General features: G+C 55.6%; 1 protein-coding gene across 3 annotated transcripts in view; it reads left to right on the forward strand.

Moving 5' to 3' along the window:
- Positions 1-21,143, forward strand: part of DNMT3A (DNA methyltransferase 3 alpha) — a 98,269-nt gene that overhangs the window by 18,137 nt on the left and 58,989 nt on the right. For 2 of the 3 annotated variants that reach the window (XM_059132469.1, XM_059132467.1), the window contains exons 2-3: positions 8,331-8,557; positions 20,906-21,010. In XM_059132469.1, the coding sequence (XP_058988452.1) occupies positions 8,495-8,557; positions 20,906-21,010 (168 nt within the window). In that variant the 5' untranslated portion in view covers positions 8,331-8,494. Of the gene's footprint in view, positions 1-7,937; positions 8,186-8,330; positions 8,558-20,905; positions 21,011-21,143 lie in introns of those variants that run through there. The other variant, XM_059132468.1, reaches the window with a different exon arrangement.

Genomic DNA, 21,143 nt, shown 5'->3' on the forward strand with positions numbered 1-21,143 from the left:
GGGCAGGGCACCAGATACTATGATTAGAAGATTGCACTGCTTACTGCCACCCCTACCCCTGTCCCCACTGCACACAGGCAGGAAAGGGAGGCTAACCAGAAACTTTGCTTTCCGACCAGTCTATGCCCAAAGCAACAGTCACAGGTTAATTGTAAGAGGACATGATGGAATGGAACACTCTGGACTTCAGGGTAGAACAGACCTGGATTTGAATTTGGTTCCCTTTAATCCTGACCTTGGGCAGCTTTGTTAACCTCTCTATACTTCCCTTTTCTCATCTGGGAAACCCGGGAAAAGTAGTCCCCGCTTCAAAAGGTCGGAGTGAGGCGTAAGGATCAACGAGATGTTGACATCGTAAAGCTCTGTTCTCCGGAGTTGGCACGTCGTGGGAGCTTCCTAAGTACAAGCTCCTGTTTGGGCGATGCAGACTCACAGGCACTTGGGGGATTTCAAGAAAGGAGAGAAAACTGTGGGCTGGATTAGTCAGGAACTAACAGTTGTTCGAATGTATTGCGTATTTTCTTCGTGCCAGGCACTCTTATAAGCACGTGCGATGCATTTCATTTAGATTCTCACAACAGCTCCGGGAAGTGGCTCCTGTCACTCCCCCCCTTTTACAGCTGAGTAAACTGAGGCTGTGGGCCACCGCCTTGCCCCAGGCCACACAGCTGATGGAGGAAACAGGTCAGGATTTGAACCCACGCAGGTAGAAGCCCTTCGGGAGGCTGACATTGGCATATGAGTCAGGACTGTCACCCGCGGGGCGCAGACTCACTCACACCCCAGGGACGGAAAGGCTCCCACGACCTGGAGGTTCAGAGATGCCCTGCCTTCGGGTACAGCGAGATGCTGCGGGGACCCAGGCAGTGACCACAGTTTGCCATCCCTCTGTCTTCAGCCTTTTGTTCTCGGGCAAGCCCTCCCCTGTGGGCAGCAGCTCCTGACTCACATCCTACCCCTGAGCCTTTCCATTGCACCACCCGGTCCCGGGAGGCGACTGATTGGCCCTGCCCGGTCACGTGCTCACGCTCTGAGGGAGGGGGTGGGGTGGGGTGGGGTGGGGTGAGGGGATGAGGTGTGGAGTGAGAGCAAAGACACCCCACTGTGGCCGGTGGGGAGGGGAAAGGCCCCCAGACAGCTGGAAACAAGCAAAGTCCACGAGGGGGAAAGCAGACTTCAGATGCGGGGAGGGAAGGGGGGTCCGCTACAGAGATGGTGATGTGGTTGGTTCTCAGCAGGGCAGATGGAGGGCTTGCCCTGGCGTCGAAGGGGCTCTTAGGGAGAGGACGTTAGGAATGTTCCTGATGGAGCAAGGATTTAGGCTTGGGGCAATGCTGGCTTTGCTTCTGGAAGAGACTGCTTCTGTGCAGGCCCTAGTTGAGGTGACACAGTGGGGTGACAGTGTCAGGGCTGGTTGGGGCATGCTTGGAGGGGAGATTTGGAATGATCTGCGCCTGGAGAGGGGAGGCGGGAATGGTGGGGGGTGGGTGGGGGTAGGGGACAATGTGGTGGGGGCGGGGGTGGGGGCGGGCGGTGACGTGGCAGGTGACGTGGCCGCCATGGCTGAACGGTGGGTCTCTGGCTGAGGTGGGCTGTTGAGTGAGCCAGCGTCGTGGTTAGGAACGTAGGCAGCCGTGACAGGCACAGATGCCTTTTGGGAGGCAGCACCCCGTGCCTGGGCTGCGCCTGCTGGAAGTGATGTTACTGGAAGATAGTCAACGTTTGGTGAGGGGAGGGGGGGTGGCAGGGCAGGGGGGGAGGTACCACTTCTGTAGCCAGTGATGGAACTCTGTGTGGGTGTGAGGAGTTCTCTGGTCATGGTTATGCTGTGGGATGTGATGGTTTCATAGAGCGACAGAGGTGGAAGGGCTGAGCTGCGCTCAGAGAGGAGGATGGAAGCCGAACCCAACAGAAGGTTGCAGTGGGGGAGGGGTAAGACCGCCTTCCCATCCCCCCTTCTGTCTTCCTAAACTTTCTCTTCTATTTCCTCACAGTAGTACACGCATATCATTGAAGAAGGCGGTCCCAGTGTCTCTTCACCAGAGAGAGGCTCCCATCCTCTTCTTCTTCTCAGACGCCACCGCTTTGAGCTGTTTCTTCTAGCAACTTTACAGCTCAGGTTTCTGAGGAATGTGCCTATTTTTGACCCTTCCATTTTAGAGATTTCCCATTGATTTCTTATTTAGCAAATAAGATCCTAGCTCTCCTACCTAGCCGCCCTTTCCACTCCCAAATCGTTCTTGTGGCGGGCCCACTCTTAACGGTACGTAACAGTGTTTTTTCAAAACACTGGTTTTACGCGTGTATACGTGTGTTGGGGGTCGTATAGTGCCCCGCCCCCTCCAAGACTGTCACATCCTCGTCCCCTGAACCTGTAAATATGTTACCCTTATGTGGCTAGAGGGACTTTGCAGTTAAAGATCTTGAGGTGGGGAGATCATCCTGCATTCTCTGGGTGGGCCTGGTGTCATCAGGAGGGGCCTTAGAAATGAACGATAGACGCAGGAGAGGCCCAGGAGGTAACGGGAGCAGAGACAGAGTCAGGCGGTGAGGGAAGGCCTGGCCGTCGCTGGCTCCGAGGATGGAAGGGACCAGGAGCCCCGGCATGTGAGCAGCCTTTAAGAGCTGTAAGAGTCAAGGGAGTGGATTCGCCCTAGAGCCTCCAGGAAGAATGCAGCCCTACCAGCACCTTGATGTGTAGCCCGGTGACATGAACCATTTTGACCTTCTGACTCCCAGACCTGTGACAGAGCAAATTTATATTGTTTTAAGCCCTTAATTTTGTGGTAATTTGTCATAGCAGCGGCAGGAAGTTTCCATGTGTATATATGTATACATACACATACAGACCCACACACATTACATATGTATGTCTATGGATACACACGTATTTGTTAAATCAACGAATGCAGCTGTGTTCCCAGCCAGGCCTTAGAGGATCCTGCAAGAGTTTCCTTTCTTTTTTTTCCCCGGAAGTTAATAACGACCTTGTTTCTCCATCTGCCTTATTTTCTCTGCACCTTCTGCCGATTGCTGCCTCACCTTCTCAGCGCTGTCGGCGGGCTCTCCGCAAGGGCAGTCACGTCCGTAGGACATGTTTTGGCTCTAGTTCTCCAGTGTCCGCTGTCTGGGCAGCGACATGTCCTAGCGGCCATTCTGGGACTTCCTTTTGCGGTCCTCCTTGTCATTCCCTTTGCCTTCTTTCTGGTTGGAGTTCCTGTTTTCTGGATCTCGTGTCTTCCTCTCGTTTGGTTTACTCCCCCTCCTGGAGCACATGGTCCAGGACAGGTACCTGTCAGTATCCGAATCCGTTCCGTTCCCGAGTTTGGATGGCAGACTGCGAACAGTGAGGAGCACCTGTGGTTTTGTCGGATTAAAAAGACCCTTTGGTGGTCTCGGGCATGGCGGCCACAGTACTTCTTAAGTCGCAGTGCTTAGATCTGAACAGTGGCTCTCGATGGCTTCATCTGACCTCTTTTCACCTTAATCCTGGAGAATCCCTTCCTTTGTCTCGGGTGTCTTAGAGGACATCTGCTCGCAGTTCCAGAGAAAGGAGTATCTGAAAATAACTTCATGCTACTATTGCACCTAAATGATTAGGCTGCGTAAAGAATTCTAATGGGAGAATTATTTTAAGAATTCTGAAGGTATTGGTCCTTTGTCTTCTTCTTCTTCTTCTTCTTTTTTGTTAAAGATTTTTATTTATTTATTTGACAGAGATCACAGGTAGGCAGAGAGGCAGGCAGAGAGAGAGAGGAGGAAGCAGGCTCCCTGCTCAGCAGGGAGCCTAATGTGGGGCTCAATTCCAGGACCCCGATATCATGACCTGAGCCAAAGGCAGAGGCTTTAGCCCACTGAGCCACCCAGGCAACCGGGTCCTTTGTCTTCTTGCTTTCCACATTAACATTGAGCAGTCTGAAGCCATTCTGATTCCTGAACCTCAGTATGTCACCCTTTCCTCCCTCTGTGCAGGTCCGTTGGATCTGCTCTTTGCACCAGTGTTCTGAAATTTCACAGTGGTGTGCCTTGTTGTGGGTCTGCTTTCCTCCCTTGTGCGGACATGCAGTGGGCCTTCTCAACTGGGCCACTTGTGTCTTTCACTTCTGGAAAATTCTCTTGCACTCTTTCATCAGTAACGTTCTCCTGTTTTGTTTGTTGTTGTTGTTTATGCGACTCCTGCTTTTTACATATGGAAACTTCTGGACCAGTTCTCTCTCTTTTCCATTCTCTCCAATTTTCATTCTTTTTCTGGTGCCCTTTGTGTTGAGTTTTGCTTCTTTACTAGCATGGTTGGTATTTCTAAGCTCTTTTTTGTTGTTTTAAACAGTACCCGGTCCTTGCTTTGTGCATGTAGTATCTTCTCTGTGCACGAAGCGTGTCTTTCCCAAGTTTTGTTCTGGTTTGATTTATTTGTTCTTGTCTCTATTTTCCAAGTCAGAGGCCTCCCTCAGAAGTCTGCTGGTCCCTGGTTGTTCTGTACAGGATTAAGAAGAGGGGACCGGGAGCTCTGGTGCATGATGGTGGGCTTGTTTCCTGGCAGACCACAGTGGTTGGCCCACACAAGCCATTTGGACACCATTTGGGCTCTGGGTGCAGCACCTGTATCTGTAGGCTTTTCCTCTCGGACTGGCAAGATTCTCCAGAGGGGAAGAAGATGAGGGTCTGGCTACCAGGGTTCGAGGGGCCCAGTGGGGGAAGAGCTTTGGGGCACTCAACACCAGTATTTAAAATAACCTTCATCTCCTTGATTTTGATATATTACTCTGTGGCTCTCCACTGCTCCCGTCAGCTCTGTGCAAAGACCCTGGGTTCTGTGCTCCCTGGAGGGTCAACCGTCAGACTTCTGGGAGCGGGGGGTCTAGGGCTTTTCCTTCTTTCATTCCGTCTGCTTTATTTTCACACATGGGTCCTCTCCACCCCTGGCCTGGGAGATAGCCCGGTGCTGTTGCCTCCATCTTTTAAGGATTCTTGTTACAAATAAGGTTTGTTTTGATTTGATTTTAATCTGAAAGCAGTTCTGTCTGAAATCTGGCCATCACAAGTCTGCTTTCCAGACCCCAGAATTTCGTTGGTGGTGTCTCCTCTTTGTTTAGCCCACTCATGTGACTGTACATCTCTTAAAAAGCTTTCTACCAAGTTGGATTTAGAAGGTAGTGAAGCTGGGTGTGCATATTCAAAATCCCATGGGGCGCCTGGGTGGCTCAGTGGGTTGGGCCGCTGCCTTCGGCTCAGGTCATGATCTCAGGGTCCTGGGATCGAGTCCCGCATCGGGCTTTCTGCTCGGCGGGGAGCCTGCTTCCCCCTCTCTCTCTGCCTGCCTCTCCGACTACTTGTGATTTCTCTCTGTCAAATAAATAAATAAAATCTTTAAAAAAAAAAAAAAAAAACAAAATCCCAGTCCTTTTTCCACTACAGTTTTGCAATTGGAGTAGTAATAATGGTGACAGTGTCAGGTGTGATCCCAAGACTTTTTTATGATGGGATTCCTTAAACGTTGGTGAAAGTTATTGTCCCAAACATTATTTATGGCCCCCGTGGCCATTAGAAGTATAAAGGAGGAAATAAAAGCTACCTGTCATGGTGGTAGGGTTCTTGGCATGGGTTTTTCTTTGGTGGTGGTTCTTGTGGTACAGCCCTTGGTGTGGGTGAGAAGGGTGCCTCAGTGCCAGGAACAGCAGAGCCATGCTTGGCAAAGGACCATCACGGTGGACGCAGGCTGCTGTGCTGGGACCATGGGCTTCGAGGCAGGTCTCTCCTAGCAGTAGGGCTGCTTGAGAGAAGGAAGCTTCTGAGGCCAGTTGGGAAGCGCTGTGTCAAGTCCTGGATCATGGCCACCACGGTGGGCCCCCTGGCATTGTGCAGCGCATGGCCCGCCTGGCCATATGCTGGATGGTTTTCAGTGATGCGGGGTGACTGTGAGAAACACTTTCTGAGGAACCTACAGACTGACCCGGGTCAGCTGAGTTTGCTTTGAGGTGAGCACACACCACTCAACTATCAGGGGGATATGTGGAGGGAGGGGAGAGGGAAAGAGCATTTCCGGGGTGTCTGCCCTCAGGGTCAATGCCTTGTGATGTTCTGCTTTTCCCTCCTACTTCCTCCCTCTTCTCATTGGCAATCAGAGGTTCTCTGAAAGTTTCTTTTTTCTTCCCCTCACAGAAGCTCCCTGGATATTTCTAGGCCACAGGGCAGTGCTGAGACAAACATCTGGCAGAAGGTTATCTGCCTCTACTTTGTGCCTTCTTGGTCTTCATGGACCCCATGTTGGGGCCCTGGGACTCCTGAGGGTGTCCCAGCCTTGTCTGCTTCTCCTCTTTGCCCTCCGCACCTCCATCAGCTTGGCAGGGCAGGGCTAGAGGACGCCTTGTAGATTATGTCATCCAACTTGCCCATTTCATGGATGAGGAAGCTGAGGGCCAGAAGCCTGAGGCAGGACTAGAACCCACATCTGCTGACGCCAGGTTCAATATTCTCTCCAACCAGACTCTGCCTCTCTTAGCTTCCACATCCTTTTGAAGGTTTTGGTGTGGGGGCTGAGGGGGTCATTGGACTTGTTTGTGCTAACAAACGGTGTGTGGGTTTGAAGGGGAGTCGCCAGCCCATAATGGAGGGAAGCCTCATGGAGTTCTGGGTTGTACCAGTTCTCCCTTGGACTGTTGAGAGCTGTTTCTGGGTGCTGGTGTAAGTTGGGGGATGAAGCTTCCCAGAGATCGGCCTCAGAGCTTTAGCGAGAGAGATCTGGATTCAAGCCTGTGCTTGACCTCTGGAGTAGAGATGGATCCTCATCTTTTTGAGCCTGAGGTTCCACTGTAAACTGTAAACTGTAAAAGGGAGAGTAAGAGTACTAGCAGCTGCCCAAAGGAGGGCAGGCGGGTTTAGCACCGCCTCTGATGCAGAAAGCAACACTCTCTTTGGAGAGACATGCATGCGTGTATCCGTGTATCCGGGCAGCGGGCGTGCATGGAACCCAGTGCCGTGCTGGGCTGAGAAGCACACCTTGCACCTGGAGCTTCCTTAGGGCTCACCTGTGGGGCCTGGGGCTTGGGGCTTGGGGTGAGGTTTTAACTTAAAGCTCCTCCTGTCCAGGCCCTAAGGAGGCTCGTCCCAGCTCCAGCCTCCCCCTCCACACAGGAGGCAGAGCCCACCTCCCAGGGAAGTGCCTCCCTGGGGAAGGGGCTGCACCCCTGGGAGACCCAAGCCTGTGCTTTCTCCAGTGCCTGGTTTTCCAGGGAGCCTTGGTTGGAGGGGGATGGGAGAAGAAGCCCAAGAGGGAGGGGAAGCCGGGGAAGCAGAACGGGAACTGGAAGGGGAAGGGTGTGGGTGGGCCCAGATCCAGCTGCCTCCCACTTTCCTTCTCCTGCCAATCCCCTCCCTGCAGGCGGGTGCACTGGAGGCAGGGGCTTGGCCCGAGTTTCCTCCTGGGGGGTGGGGAGCCGGAGAACTCAGTGTCTGTGAGCAGGGCAGGGGTGGGGGGGGCGTTGAATCCGCAACACCCCCACCCCTAGCTGAGGCCTGCGGCAGGGGCTTTGTTATTTTACTGGCTTGAGGCCCACACCTGAAGCCGGGAAGATGAAAAGCCCCTAAAATTAAGCTGTGTGGGTGTGGAGGGCCCCCTCGAGCCCCCCAGTTTCCCGAGGCAAATGGGGCCGATTCGTGGGGTGCGGAGGAGAGTAGCGTGGCCTGGGCTGTGGCCTCTCAGCAGCACTGCAGACCTGGGCCTTCAGCCTGGCCGCAGCCCGAGTTCAACCTCAGCTTTCTCTGGGCCCAGACGCTGGTCCTGAAGTGGGGTGACATTCATTTCACTACATCCTGTGACTGCTGCTCACTTCCTCCACGTGGTGGGAGCCGTGTGGGGGTGGGGGCGTGAGGGGAGGACAGATTAGAAGGAAAATGTAGCAGGGCTGGGGACCTCTGGGATTTCCCGGGGGGTGGCTGGGTGGGAGGGAGGGTGCGGGAAGCTTTCAAAGGAGAAAACAGACGTGAATGAAGAGAAGGGAGGAGGCAGGAGGCCGCTGGAAGGCCCAGAAGTGGCGCCCACTGTACCACAGCAACGCGGAGGCCCAGGGAGACTGCTGGTGCCTTGGAGGCAGGAGGAGGCCCTGAGGGAAGCCAGGCAGGACCCTGCCAGCTGAGTCGGCCTCAGTTTCCCCCGCTCTCTGGCGGGCTAGGCTGGCCCGAGCTGCCGGTGAGCTTGGGAAGAGGAGTGAGTTCGGAGGAACAGGCCTCATGGGGTCGCATGGGGCTGACTGGGGGTGGGTGGGTGTCAGGTGGGGCCCGGGGTTGGGGTTGGGGGTGCCCTGCCGTGCTAACCCCTCTTGTCTCCCCCACAGGTGGAGCTACTGGAAGCCCACACCCCACAGCCGGAGGCAGAGTTTCACCGGGATCTATGATCTAACTCTTGCTGACAAAGACCACGATAATTCCTTCCCCAAAGCCCAGCAGCCCCCCAGCCCCGCGCAGCCCCAGCCTGCCTCCCACCGCCCAGCTGCCCGCCATGCCCTCCAGCGGCCCTGGGGACACCAGCAGCTCCGCTCTGGAGCGGGAGGAGGACCGCAAGGTGAGGGACCCTCTGGCCACAGCCGTGGGAGGGGAGGGGAGAGGGTGCAGGAGGGAGGGGCCCTCCTCAGGTAATGACAGCCCTGATGACAGCCCTGGCGACAGCCCTGGCGTGCTGAGCGCTGGACCGTGCAGCTCAGTCTCCGCACTGGGCCATGGGGAGGGCTGTGTCCCCGTTTGGGCCATGGGTTGTAGACGTTCGGTCCTGGGGATACATCGGGAATTTGAAGCAGTCGCTATGGGATCCAGGCTTTCTAACTCCTCTGGTGTCTGAGCAGAGGTTCAAGCCCCGGGTCTGTATGCAGTGTGGGGGGACAGCCTGGCAAAGTGTCCCCAAACCCAGCTTCCTTTCTGGATTCGCATCTACCAGCTCTGTATCCTCAGGGGGTCCTTGACCTGTCTTAGCTGCCTCTGCTTCTGCGAGGCCAAAGGCAAGTTTGGGGAGGCTCCGTAGCTAGGAGGCCACGTGAGGGCTCCCCCTCTCAGAGCGCCAAGCACACGGTGACACCAGTCATCCTGGAGATGGTGATTTCCTGCCCCTCACCCCCACCCTGGGCTCTGAGTGTCACTTCTGACCATGGAGCCAATGACGTCCTTGTTCTCCAAGCCCCCTGCGGGGTGAGCTTATCACCTTCTGTTGAACTCCAGGACAGGCCTGAATCAAAGGAGATCCCAGCAGCCCCGTAGGGATCCCTGCTTGGCCGCGACAGGCTGCCTGGGACCTCACCAAGCTGCGTCCATCTATAGGCAAAGCTGCCCTGAACCCCAACAGTTAGACTCTGTTTTCACTCTCTGTCAGTGAGATGGTAAACCCCACCACCTTTCTGGGGAAGCTGTGCCAGCCATAGGCCTTCCTGGGGTGTCCTGTCTGCTGTGCCCTGGTCCCCACAGTTTCCTCTGCCTGTTCCCCTTTTCCTGAGCAGGAGGGAGGGTGAATGCTAGGTGGGGGGTATAGTTTGTTCTTCTGGAACCAGAGTGGACACCTGGCACCAGATATGGGCCCCCTGGACACTGCAAGGAGCATCGCATCTGCTTGCCCACCATAGGGGACAGCTCTGAGACCCGCCCCCTGCTTATGCTCCCTGATGCGCCCCCACGCGTGCTCAGCTCCTTCCTGGGCTCCCTCAGCCTTACAGCTTGTTTCTGTTTTCTGAATGGTTTCCAGCCAGTTGTCTCTCAGGAACAACCCTTGAAATAAGTGAGGCAAGGACAGATGGCCCTCGTTTACAGATGAGGAAGCTGAGCCCAGCTACCCAGTGGTGGGTCCAGATGAGAGCCTGCTGGATCAGAACCTTTCCCACTGGATCAGTCCTTGTGTGGAGACATGCAGGTGTGCGCATGAAGTCCTGGCACCTGCCTTCACAGCCTGGAGTCATGCGGGATGCCCTAGTTGGGGGTGTATACCCAGCAGGTCGGGGAGAAAGTGCTTGCCGTGGTCCACTGAGCCAGGCTCCTAGGGGCTGTGGGTCCCCTTCTTTCTGAACCCACAGAAAAAGAACAGGCAGTCCAGTTTATCCTCTGGGCCTTTCGAGCTACTCCTGTCTCAGGCAGCAGTCGACCCACAGAGAGTCGGGGCCACCTGCGGCCAGCCACCTGTGGCTCTGCATAATTCCCTACCCCTGGTCAGGTCTGTTTTGCTCCTCTGTTGGATTAGGTGACCCTGAGCTCCCTACCCGGTTTGATGCCTGGACTCAGTGCTGACAGAGCTCTGTGTCCGTACACTTGCAGTTGGTGATCAGCTGCCCCGCCCCCTGCAGGTGGGCAAGGTGGGGACAGTCAGGCCAAGCTTCTCTCATTACCAGTGCTGCCCTAGATACCAGAGCCCCTGGCTCCCTCGCATGGAGAGCGGCAGAGCAGGCTCTCTGTTCTGACAGTTCAAGATCGAGAAAGAGCCCTGGACAGAGTCAGAAGCCCCAGGTCCCAGGCCTGAGTCTACCACTTCCTGGAGATGTGACTTCAGGCCATCTGGGCTCGCGTATGCTCAGCTGTAAAGTGGGGATAGTAACTCTAGCTGTGCCTGTTTTACAGGGTGGTTGGGGAAGTCAGATGAGGTCATGGGCATGGAAATGCCCTGCAAACAGCAAAGTCTGGTCCAATTATGAGGGATTACGATTGCTATTATTATCTACCCATAGTAACTGTTCTGGCTCATGCGGCAATAAACACATACCCGGCCCCAGATCCTGGTGCTGATAGAGCAGGGCCCCTCTCCAGCTGCCCACGCCCACCGGGCGCACACTGGCTCACCTGGCCCACCCCCCCAGCCCCTCTGGGCTGGCTTCCGCAGCTCGGGGGAGCTGCCCTGGGAGCCGCCCTGGGAGCCTCGGCAGAGGGCGGGTAGAGACATTGCCAGTCTCCCACGGCAGCCGGAGAAAGCCAGGCCTGGGGCTGCGGTGCCATGTCACCACGGAGGGGGAAGATGGTCTTGGGCTACCGCCCAAGGAGCCTGGCCGAGTCTCCCGGAGCACCTGGCACTAAGGAACTGTTTGGTGAGCCAGAGGGAAGGGGTGTGGCCACCCGCTGGCCCTGGGCCCCACGTGCCCTTCCAGCCTCCTTCCCGGCCACGCCTTCACGCACCTTCCACTGTGGTACTTCCTGGAACCGCCAGCCCTTTGTTTATGCTTCTTCCTCTGCCTGGTGGGCCTTCTCCCTGATTCTCACCGCTCCTCTCTGGTCAAAGCCCTTGCTGCTTCAGTCTGCCTTGAATTACGGTTTGGACGGGACCCGTGGTTCTTTTGAGAACACTGGTGGCACCTGGAAAGGTTAAGACATGCCAATCAGAGCTTGTGGGGCTGGAGCCCAGCAGTCCTTGTTTTAGCCAGGCCTCTCTCTAGGGCATCTGAGAAGTACCGGTGTGGACAACACCCAGCCCCACTGCTGCCCCCCGAGGGCGGGGCCTGACTAGCCTGGAGCTGGTGCTCAGGAAGTCCCTTGTGGCTAGGGTTGGAAGAAAATGAGAGCGGTAAGACCCTCCACAGGGGAACAGCCCGGGGCCTCGATCAGGCAGGCTGGGTGCAGTGCCAGCGGCAAGAGCCAGCGGTGAGAGCCAAGGAGCTCGCTTATGGCTGGGAGTGCACAGAGACGTCTGCCCAGCATCCATTCGTCCGGCAGCCTCCCCTACCCTGCTGTCCATATGTTGGGTGGGGAGGGAGCGAGTGGGGAATGCTGGGACAATGCAGGTTTTGGGGGGGCTGAGCGCTGGGGTTCTCACCAGGCTGGGTCATCTGGGGAAATGTGGCCACAGTGGAGGGAGGGGGAGGTGGCCTTAGGGGAGATGGGTGGGAGGTGACAGCAGGGAGGCCAGGAGCCTGGGTGGAGTATCGGGTCCTGCACAGGGGGGAGGGGGAACAGGGAGCAGGAAAGGAGACCGAGAGCATTCCCACCTTGGGGCTAGAAGGGCCTCCTCAGATCCCCACATGTGAATTAGCGCCTAGCCAAGAGTCCAAGCCCCAGGCTGGGCCCCCGATCGTGCGGCTCCCCGCTTTCTTTCCTCCGGCCTCAGAAACACAACAGCCAAGATGCGCCGAGTGCTGACTCCCTGCCAGCTGCTACTTTAAGCTCTGCGCTCGCGTGATCTTAGTTCGCTCTTATTTCGCTCGTAGGGTTGCTCCATAAGGTAGGCTGTATTTTTCAGCACTCTATCTTCTGAATGACTACATGGATGCCTAGACACGTGGGGTCACTTCACTAAGGTCATATAGCCAGTGAATGCTCTTCCGGGGCCGTGGCACTCAGGCAGGCTCCCCCCAGCCTTCCCGCCCGCATAAAGCCCTGATGCCCACAGCCCTGCCCACGGTGCTTCTGCTGCAGGTTCAAGGGCGTTGGTCCAGACTGGAAGTAGGGATGGTCAGAGAATGCTTTACTCAGTGTGGCCATGCTCTTGTCCTGGGGTTGAGGTTTGGGGGCACTTCATCTCCAGTAAGAATTCACATACAAGGCCAGCACGTGCGCGCACACACACAACACACACAGCGGACACACACTCTTCCGTGAAGACAGTGCCGTGGCCACACAGCTGCTTGCCCTTCTTCCCTCCCCGCCTGCGTGCCTCCCTCCCTCCTGCATTGTTTCTCTTTTCTCCTCTTCCTCTCTTTCCTTCCAAGTACCTTCCCCAGTACCAACACAGAGTAGGGCTCCGCAGGTCTGTTGCATGAACCGAATAAACATTCCTAGAGGGTCTAGTAAAGGAGAGGGGGTAGGAAGCTATAGGTCATGCCTATCATTTGGAGCAGGGAGGCCTCTCCTGGATAGCTGGGGAGTAGAAGCGACAGGAGGGGTGTGGATTGATGCTGGGGGAGCACAGCCAGTGTGCTGTGTGCATGCCCGAGTGTGAATGTGTGTGTGGCCAGTGCCGTGGCCGGGCTTCTCCCTCCTCACCCAAGGCCACCCCAGAGGCCTAGCAGGTGCCGACTTCCCTTGGGCACGCACCACTTCCTGCGGGCAGTACACAGGCTTGGGGGCACCCTGGGTGGGCTTCTCCCAGCTCCGCTCTCCGTTGTTCTTGCTGGTCCATAGGTCTGTTGCCTGCTCGGGCACGCTCTGCCTTCATTACACTCAGATGCCCACACACCGTCGCTGAGGGCCGGCTCTTTGCTTTGTAATAGTCACTGTAGGGGTTGTTGAAATAGCAGCCCTCTTAGTACATTCAAGCAGTTACAGAAGAGGCCGCGTTCCCCTTCCCTGTTCAGGAGCCCAGCTAGGAAGAAGGGCGCATCCATTTGTAGCTCAGTGGAGTTGATAAGATGCTTGGGCACGTGCAGCAGGTGTATGAAGCACACGGGGCCCGCCCCTGCACTGACAGGGACCTGTGTGTTCGTGCTGGGGTTCTCTGAGTTAGACAGGACAGGCGTACCTCAGGGAGATTGCCGGCTTGGCTCAGATCACCACTCTAAGGCGAGGATCCCAATGAAGCCAGTCAGATGAATTTTTTTTCGACGTCCCAACGCTGGTACTCTTCTGGAGTCTATCAGGTGTGCAATGACACGTCTAAACAAATTTACACACCTTCATTTAAAAGTAGCGCTAAAACATGCCAACCCTCTGAGCTTCCAGCAAGTTGTAATCGCTAGTCATCGCGACAAATATAATAATAATAATGAGGAAAAATTTGGAATATTGCAAGAATTACCAGAATGTGACACAGAGACTATGACGTGAGCAAAGGGCTGTTGGAAAAATGGCACCGATAGACCTGCTGGACACGGGGTTGCCGGAGACCTTCAGTTCATCAAACGTGTGCGCTCCGTGCGGTGCGGGGAAAGGAGGTAGCCTGTGCGTGTCCGGCTCAGGTAACCCGCTGTTGATACAGTCGTGAGCGGCATCACTGGGACTCTGGAGACAGGCCTGTGTTTGAATCTGGACTCTGCTGTGTGACTCGCTCATGTGGCCTCTGAGCAGGGAAATGAGAGTTTGACATGGTGTGTGTTTAACACAGGGGCCTGGCATGTATTCTGTTCGTCTTGGGACTCACTTTGGGTAACTAGCTAGCTTGCTACTACCTACCTAGCAATCTCTTTATCTACCACCTGCCTGCACATTCGTGCTGTAGATCCACGGGGCGAGAGTGTGGAAAATACAGGTAGGGTGTGAAAGGTGTGGCCTGAAGGTCCACGGAGAACCTGGCGTGTGGAAGGAAGGTTATTTCTGGGTCCCTGAGAACAGGCAGGCCTGGGGACCCCTCTTCCCTTCACACATTGAATAGATGCAACACTGAAGCCAGAGACAGGGAGCCCTAACTCTTGTTGGGAGAGGCTGTGGCTGCCTTCAGAGGCTCTGGTGTGGGTCCCTCAGGCCTTCAGGGGTCAGGCTGGGGATGGAGCCCCTCCCTGCCAAGAAGCGTGTCCCCCAGGGCCTGGGCGGGAATAGCCGCTCTCAGCTCTACAGAGCAGGAAAGAGCAGGTTGCCGTGGGTATCCCAGATGAGGGGGAAGTGGAGGTGATGCCCTTCCTCTCTGGCACCTCGGCCTGGCCCTGCCCTGCTGCGGAGAGCCACAGGGCAATTAGGGATATTACTTATAATCGTCCCACGCAATGTTTGCACAGTATGGAAGGTCATAGAAAGGAGTTTGCTTGGCTTGGCAATTAACTCACTTAATCCTCACGGCTGCCCTGGAGGCATCTTCTCTCATTATCCCCATTTCAGAGGTGAGGAATTGAGGCACAGGGAGGTTAAGAAAGTTCGCAAAGGTCACGTGGCTATGAACGGTTTTGTCTGGATTCCTTCCCTCTGTAAACCAAGAGAAAAATCATGCCCTATGTAGTGTTGTAGTGCTTCCAGAAAGGGAGTCCCTGGTGGGATGGGTGGGCTGCAGAGGGCTGGGGTAGGCTCAGGTCCAAGGAGGGGGACACTCTACTCAAGTACTTCTTTATGTGTTCTCTCTCTCTCTCTCAACTGAGTGTTCTATTTGCTTATCTTTGTATCCAGTACACAGTAGGTGCTGGATAAATGTTTCTGAGCATGCTCATTGGTCTGGCCACAGAGGTTGATGTGGCTGGGCTGGGCTCCTGTGCCTCGGGCCTGTGGCTCATGGAGTCTCCATTCTGGAAGGCCGTGAAGCCCCAGCATGGCACGCAGGTTGTGGGAGAGGCCTGTAGCCCTGGCGCGGGTACCTGGGAAATCCCACAAGCACCACCGTTTTCAGCCATTCGGCACACGTGGAGCACATGCTGTGTGCAGGTACCCGGGAGCTGTGGGGGCGTGGAGAGCCAAACAGGACATGGCCGGGCCCTCCAGGAGCATGGCCTTTTGGGAGGGATGGAGGCTTTCATCCAGATATACAGTGTGAAGCCGACTAAGCGGTCGATGAATATGTGTTGAATATTGTTGAATAATTGAAACAGAGGGCTGATAGCTTTGGGAGGTGACTGAGATCGTTAACACAGGGGGCTTTGGAGGGTATGTGGAAGTATGAGGGTGTGCAGCCATCCCGGGGGCCACCGTGTGGTCACTCTCACCGCAGCCCCATCCCCCCACCCCGCCAGCCCTGGCACGCGGCACTCATGAGCGTGTGTGTGTGTGTGTGCGCGTGTGTGTGCATGCGTGTGTGCAGTGTGGTGTGTGGTGTCCTGCGGCCGTCACTCTGCAGACCTGGGCCTCAGGCAGCCCAGACTGGGACCAGGCCTGGCGGAGAGGCCAATTGGTTTCACTGAATTCCGCGATCACAGACGGACCCCTGGAGGCCAGCCAGCCAGCTGGCCAAGGCTGTACGTGCTTCTTGTCCCAAAGGGTCTGGGCAAGTGGCTGGCTAGATCCGGCGAGTTCATCCCCTCCACTCAAACACCAACTTGAGACATCTGCTCAGCGGATGCTGGGTCGGTAGCATCCGGTGTGTGTTCTGAAGGGAGCACGTACATCTGGCGGGCTGGCTCCGGGTGGGACATAGATCTCTTCAGGGGAGGGGTCCTGTGTCCGGGCCGGAGCCTCGGAGACAGGATGCAGATGCCAGTGTGTGCCTCTGCCTTGGATTGCCTGTGTGCTCGTGGCTTCCCAGTGACGCACACAGTGACACACGTTGGGAGCACAGAGGGTAGTAGGCTAGAGTGGTGTGTTACAGCAGAAAGACCCTCGAGCTGGGAATCAAAGATTTAAATGTTGGTTCTAAAGCCTTTTCTCCTGGCTCTCTGATCTCTGCAAGTTAGACAACCCCTCTGAGCTTCAGAGTTCCCGCCGGTGTGATGGAAGAAAATAATACGTGCTCCGCTTGCTGTAAAGCAGAAGAATAAAATGAAACAATGTATGTGAAAATGCTTTGTTAATTACCATGTACTGTACAACTGCGAGAGATTATTATCGTCCCAGCCCAGCTCATCAGAATGAGAAGTTGTATGTGGCTTAAAATAATCCATCCAGTGAGCGGTGTTAAAATCTAGGTCAAATCATAGCCTCAGAAGTTTAGAGAGGCTGATGGTAACTACCTAATCTGACAGGCCACCAAATGTGAAGGTGCTTTGAAAGCTGCAAAGAGTTACATAAATGTAAAGCGACATGATTGTGTTTAAGCCTAGAAAGTACATTTTAGTCATCCTGTTTCCTGATTTGAAATCATAAAGATCAGAGCAACCCTGAAACCTCAGGCACAGTTATATTTGTGCTGCTCTGTGGATTTGCATGTGTACCTCTGTGTGTGTGTGTGGACTCCCTTATTGAGTACCTACTATGTGACATTCACTCATGAAGGGATTTTGAGTGCCTACCTCACACTAGGTGCCTTGGTCTAGGCACTGGGGATGCTGAGGTTAAGACACACACGGTCCCTCCCCGCAAGGGACTCATGGCCTGTCTAGGATGCTGGCTGGCAGTTACAGTGCTGGGGAGTGGGTGCTGTGGGGGAGAGAGGGTCTGTGGCCTCAGTCAGAGGATCAGAGGAGGGAGCCTGGGGGAAGGAAATCTGGGAAATGAGGTTGGAAGACTAAGGGTTTGCTGGTCAACCTGAGGGGGAGGTAGCTGGGGCAGAAGAAATGGTCTATGCCAAGGTGCCGGGGAGGGAAGCAGCCTGCTCTTCCCCCTGGTGCAGTCTGTTGGCGATGGGTGGGAGGAAGGCAGGGGGAGAGGAGACTGAGGCCACCCGCCAGATCCTGGGGGCCTTCCTTCACACGGGCTAAGGAGCTTGGCTTGATCCTGGAGGCCCCTGGAAGCCCCCTCGGCAAGGGCTTAAGCTCTGCAGAGTGACATAATCAGCTTTGCATTTTGGAAAGATCAGAGAGCCCGTGTTCCTGAGTATCTCACTGCAGTTGACCAGCCAGATGCTAGGGTTTGTCTGTAACAGTGAGTGATGGCTGCAAATGCGGGGCCCTGGGATATGCATGGGGATGGGGAGGGCGGGCAGGGGGAAGAGGGAGCGATGCAGTTCTGGGAGCAGTGCTGGTCAGGACGTGTGGCGCAGAAGTTAGTAGTTCTTGACGGACTGTATCATGGGTCAGCCTTGGATATATGACTCCCTCACTGAATTGTCACAGCCTTGCTATCAAGACGTTACCATCCCTGCTTTGTAGGTGAGGAAAGCAAGGCTCGGGGTGAAGAGCCTGAAGCTACTAGTGAGTCAAGAGCAGGGCAGAATGTCCCCTCACCTCCCCCCCACCCCGCCCTCTCCAAATCCCACCCGACCAGAGATCTCTGCCCCTCTCCTACCACCTGCCACCATAGGGATTGTCTAATTCAGTCCCCTTAGTGGACAGATGAGGAAACCAACCCGGGCTCATGTCTGTTCCGCTCAATTTGTTACTGTTTTCCAGCTGCTCCAGGTCACTGTGGATCGGATTGTTCCCTTTCAGGGTATTAGTGACGCCGCCGCTGAGTTCAGTGCTGCTTGCAGATTTGATAAGCATATTTCACATTCCTTTGCTCAGCCCATCAGCAAAGATATTGAGTGAGCCCGGCCCCATGATAGATGTGAGAATGGACCACTTGATAGGCCTCCTTGAGGGCCATGGCCCTGAGCCATCTGCTCACCCCCCTCTGTGTTGTCTCCCCAACTTTGTGAACTTGGGCAGGCCCGGAGCAGGAGGCCCCACCGCCCTTCTCTGTGCTCTCACGACATCAATACCTCGAGAAAGAGTGTCTGTTGGCCCCAAATAACATGTTTTTCACAGAGCCGTACTTTAGGGCCTGATGGAAGGGACATGGGCCAGGAGTTGCACAGACCTAGGTTCGAGCCCCCACGCAGGCTCTGGGGGGAGATTTCGTTTCTCTGGGCACAAACCAGGGGAGCCTGAGGCCTGAATGCCGGATGGGGCATAGCGCACCTTGCCCTGGGCTCAACACGCGGCGGCCTGCCCTGGTGATGTCCACACTCGCAACACGTCAGGGCCTGGTTCGGGGGCACAGCATGCACGGCATCCGGCATCGGAGCATTCCTTCCTCCTGGGGTGTGTTGAGTGGCGAGCACCTCCTGTGCATGTGCATAGCCCGCGCAGACTCCCCGCTGTCTCGAGGTGGCGCAGGAGCCCCCTGCCAGTACCCCCGGGGGCCCTCCTTCTCCCCGTACTGATGGAAGCCAGGGCTCGGGGGGTCCCACAATGTCCAGTGTCTTTATTAGGTCGTTGCAGTGGGGTAACCGAGGTTCCTTTGTGCTGAGCAGGGGCTCCGAATGGCCTTTGCATCTCTGGTCCGTTGGGAATCAAACTCAAATGAATCCTTCTGTCAGAAATGCAGTCCTTTAAAGAAATAGTTCATAGCCCAGAATTTCTGGGCAGTAGGAGTCTTTCCATATCCTGTGGCCACCCAGACTGACCCTGATCCACATTGGTGCCCCCCTCTTGCCTGTTGCCTTGTGCATTGCAGTTTGAGGGGCTCCACCCTGAAGAGTGGCCAGTGGCTTGGCAAGGTCTGGCCTTGTGCTTTCCAGGCAAACACAGGGGCTGAGTGGGCCTCCTGCCACCCCGGAGTATATGGGGGGTCATGTGGGGGGCATGTGGATTACTCACTACGTGCAGGGCCGGGCGCTGGGCTCTGGGAACTCGCAGTGCACAAAACATACAGGGGGGGCAGAACGTTTGTTCATTCCTACTAAAAACTTGAGAAGCCGGCAGAATGGGCACCTTCATGCTCCCCTTTTATGGATGAGGAGAGTGAGGCCCAGAGAAGGGGATAGATTAACTAGCTGATGGACAAGCCGGGCCCCCCCAACCCTTGTTGGTCTTCTCTAAGTCCTGGGCCATTGCGTGACCTCACATGACCTGACATCGACTCCGTTTTGTAAATGCTGAGTGAGCTAGTCAGAATGATCGAGACAGTGCCCACTTAGCTGCGGTGGAGTCAGACCAAAAGCACCATCTCGGCCTGAAATTCACCATCATGGTGTGTAGATCCAGCTGGAAACTATCACCAGGATTAGGGTGCCTTCTCTCTGCGATCCAGATGATCACCTCTTCTGCAGGGGTGACTGCGGGGATCTCATGGACGGCCCAGAACCAGAGGTCTGGCCTACCGTGGGGTACGTGCCCTGCCCCTCCACAGGCAGTTTGTCCCCACTGTGGCCTTCCTGCTCTCACATCTTCTCTGCCATGTTTTCCTGAAAAGAGCCTGTCAGGGGTCTCTGGTCCTGGTGCGGACTCTCTCTCCACCCTGGACCCTCCCCTCCCGCCCACAGACAGGCAAACCACAAGCTATTTTGAAATCACAGAAAATGAAAGTTAAGTAGGATGGTGAGGGACATCTTGATTAAATCCACTGGGAACTTGGGCACCCTGCCTTTTTCTCCCGTGGCACCGGTGCTGCTCCGGGGAGGCACCCTTCCCAGGGAGGACTCTGAAGCCATCTTTGGCTCCTGACGTCCTACAGGGGCTTGAAGAGCAGCCCATGGTCCCTCCGCTGGGTCAGGGTCCCTTTCTCCTTCCCCCGCATTGTTTCTGTTTGTGATTAGTCATGCTGGAGCCGGCTGAGTCAGAAGCGACCCGTGGGTGGTTTGTGGCCGGGCCGGTGGAGCGGTGAGGCAGGAGGACTTTCTAGGTTTATGCCTCTGTGCTCCAAGAGACAACGCAGCAGGGCCCGGCCCTGCCAGGTGCTGCGTGAGATGGGTCCCCAAACCAGACTTGGGGTCTAGAACTCCATGAACACAGGGAGGGCGTTCAGACAAACCAAGATGCTGTCCCCGAGATGCTCCTGTGGGGTGACAGGCATACGGGCAAGCACTTTTTTTTTTTAAAGATTTTATTTATTTATTTGACACAGAGAGATCACAAGTAGGCAGAGAGGCAGGCAGAGAGAGAGAGGAGGAAGCAGGCTCCCTGCTGAGCAGAGAGCCTGATGCGGGACTTGATCCCAGGACCCTGAGATCATGACCTGAGCCGAAGGCAGCGGCTTAACCCACGGAGCCACCCAGGCGCCCCAGGCAAGCACTTTTGAGCAGGTGTATTCACAGGGGCCTCGAAAGTTCTCTATCGCTGGCCATGGTCCTCATTCCAAGTGTTACTCCTATTTCCAATTGCTATATTTAATATTTCTTTTGAGGGGATCTTATTTTCGAGAAAGGCAATCAATTAAATATATGACTCATTTAATTTTTGTACCCATGTAAAATGTGTGTCACGGAAATAAACTCCTATCCAGAAACACACTTTTTTGTCAGAGCACGTGTTGTGATTCTGTGGTTAAGAAAACATCTCCACCTGGAGGGAGAGCGGCAGAGCGCCGGGGCAGCGGCTTCAACCCCGAAGTCCCCTGAGGTTTTATTTCCGTGGGACCCGAAGGGTTGGCTCCGGCGTTGCCAGGCCAGAGACGGATGAAGGCCAGCCCTGCCAGGGGGAACAGCCTGGAGTGGCCCTGGAAGTGTGGCCATTGTGGGGGTCGAGGGACAGGGGAGGGGGTCTCTTGGGTCCAGCCCCGGCTTCACAGGCTGTGTCTGTACCCACAGGAGGGAGAGGAGCAGGAGGAGGCTCGTGGCAAGGAGGAGCGGCAGGAGCCCAGCACGACCGCACGGAAGGTGGGGCGGCCTGGGCGGAAGCGCAAGCACCCCCCGGTGAGTGTCACGGCATCCCCCAGGCACACACACACACACGCACACGTGCAAAGGCACGCATGCTCTAAACAGCAGGCAGGTGTGTCCTGCGGGCACCTGGGACCATTGGGGCTGGGCCATGGGGTGCAGTCCT

The sequence above is a fragment of the Mustela lutreola genome, chromosome 9, assembly GCF_030435805.1.
Source record: "Mustela lutreola isolate mMusLut2 chromosome 9, mMusLut2.pri, whole genome shotgun sequence".
In the NCBI taxonomy this organism is placed as follows: Eukaryota; Metazoa; Chordata; class Mammalia; order Carnivora; family Mustelidae; genus Mustela; species Mustela lutreola.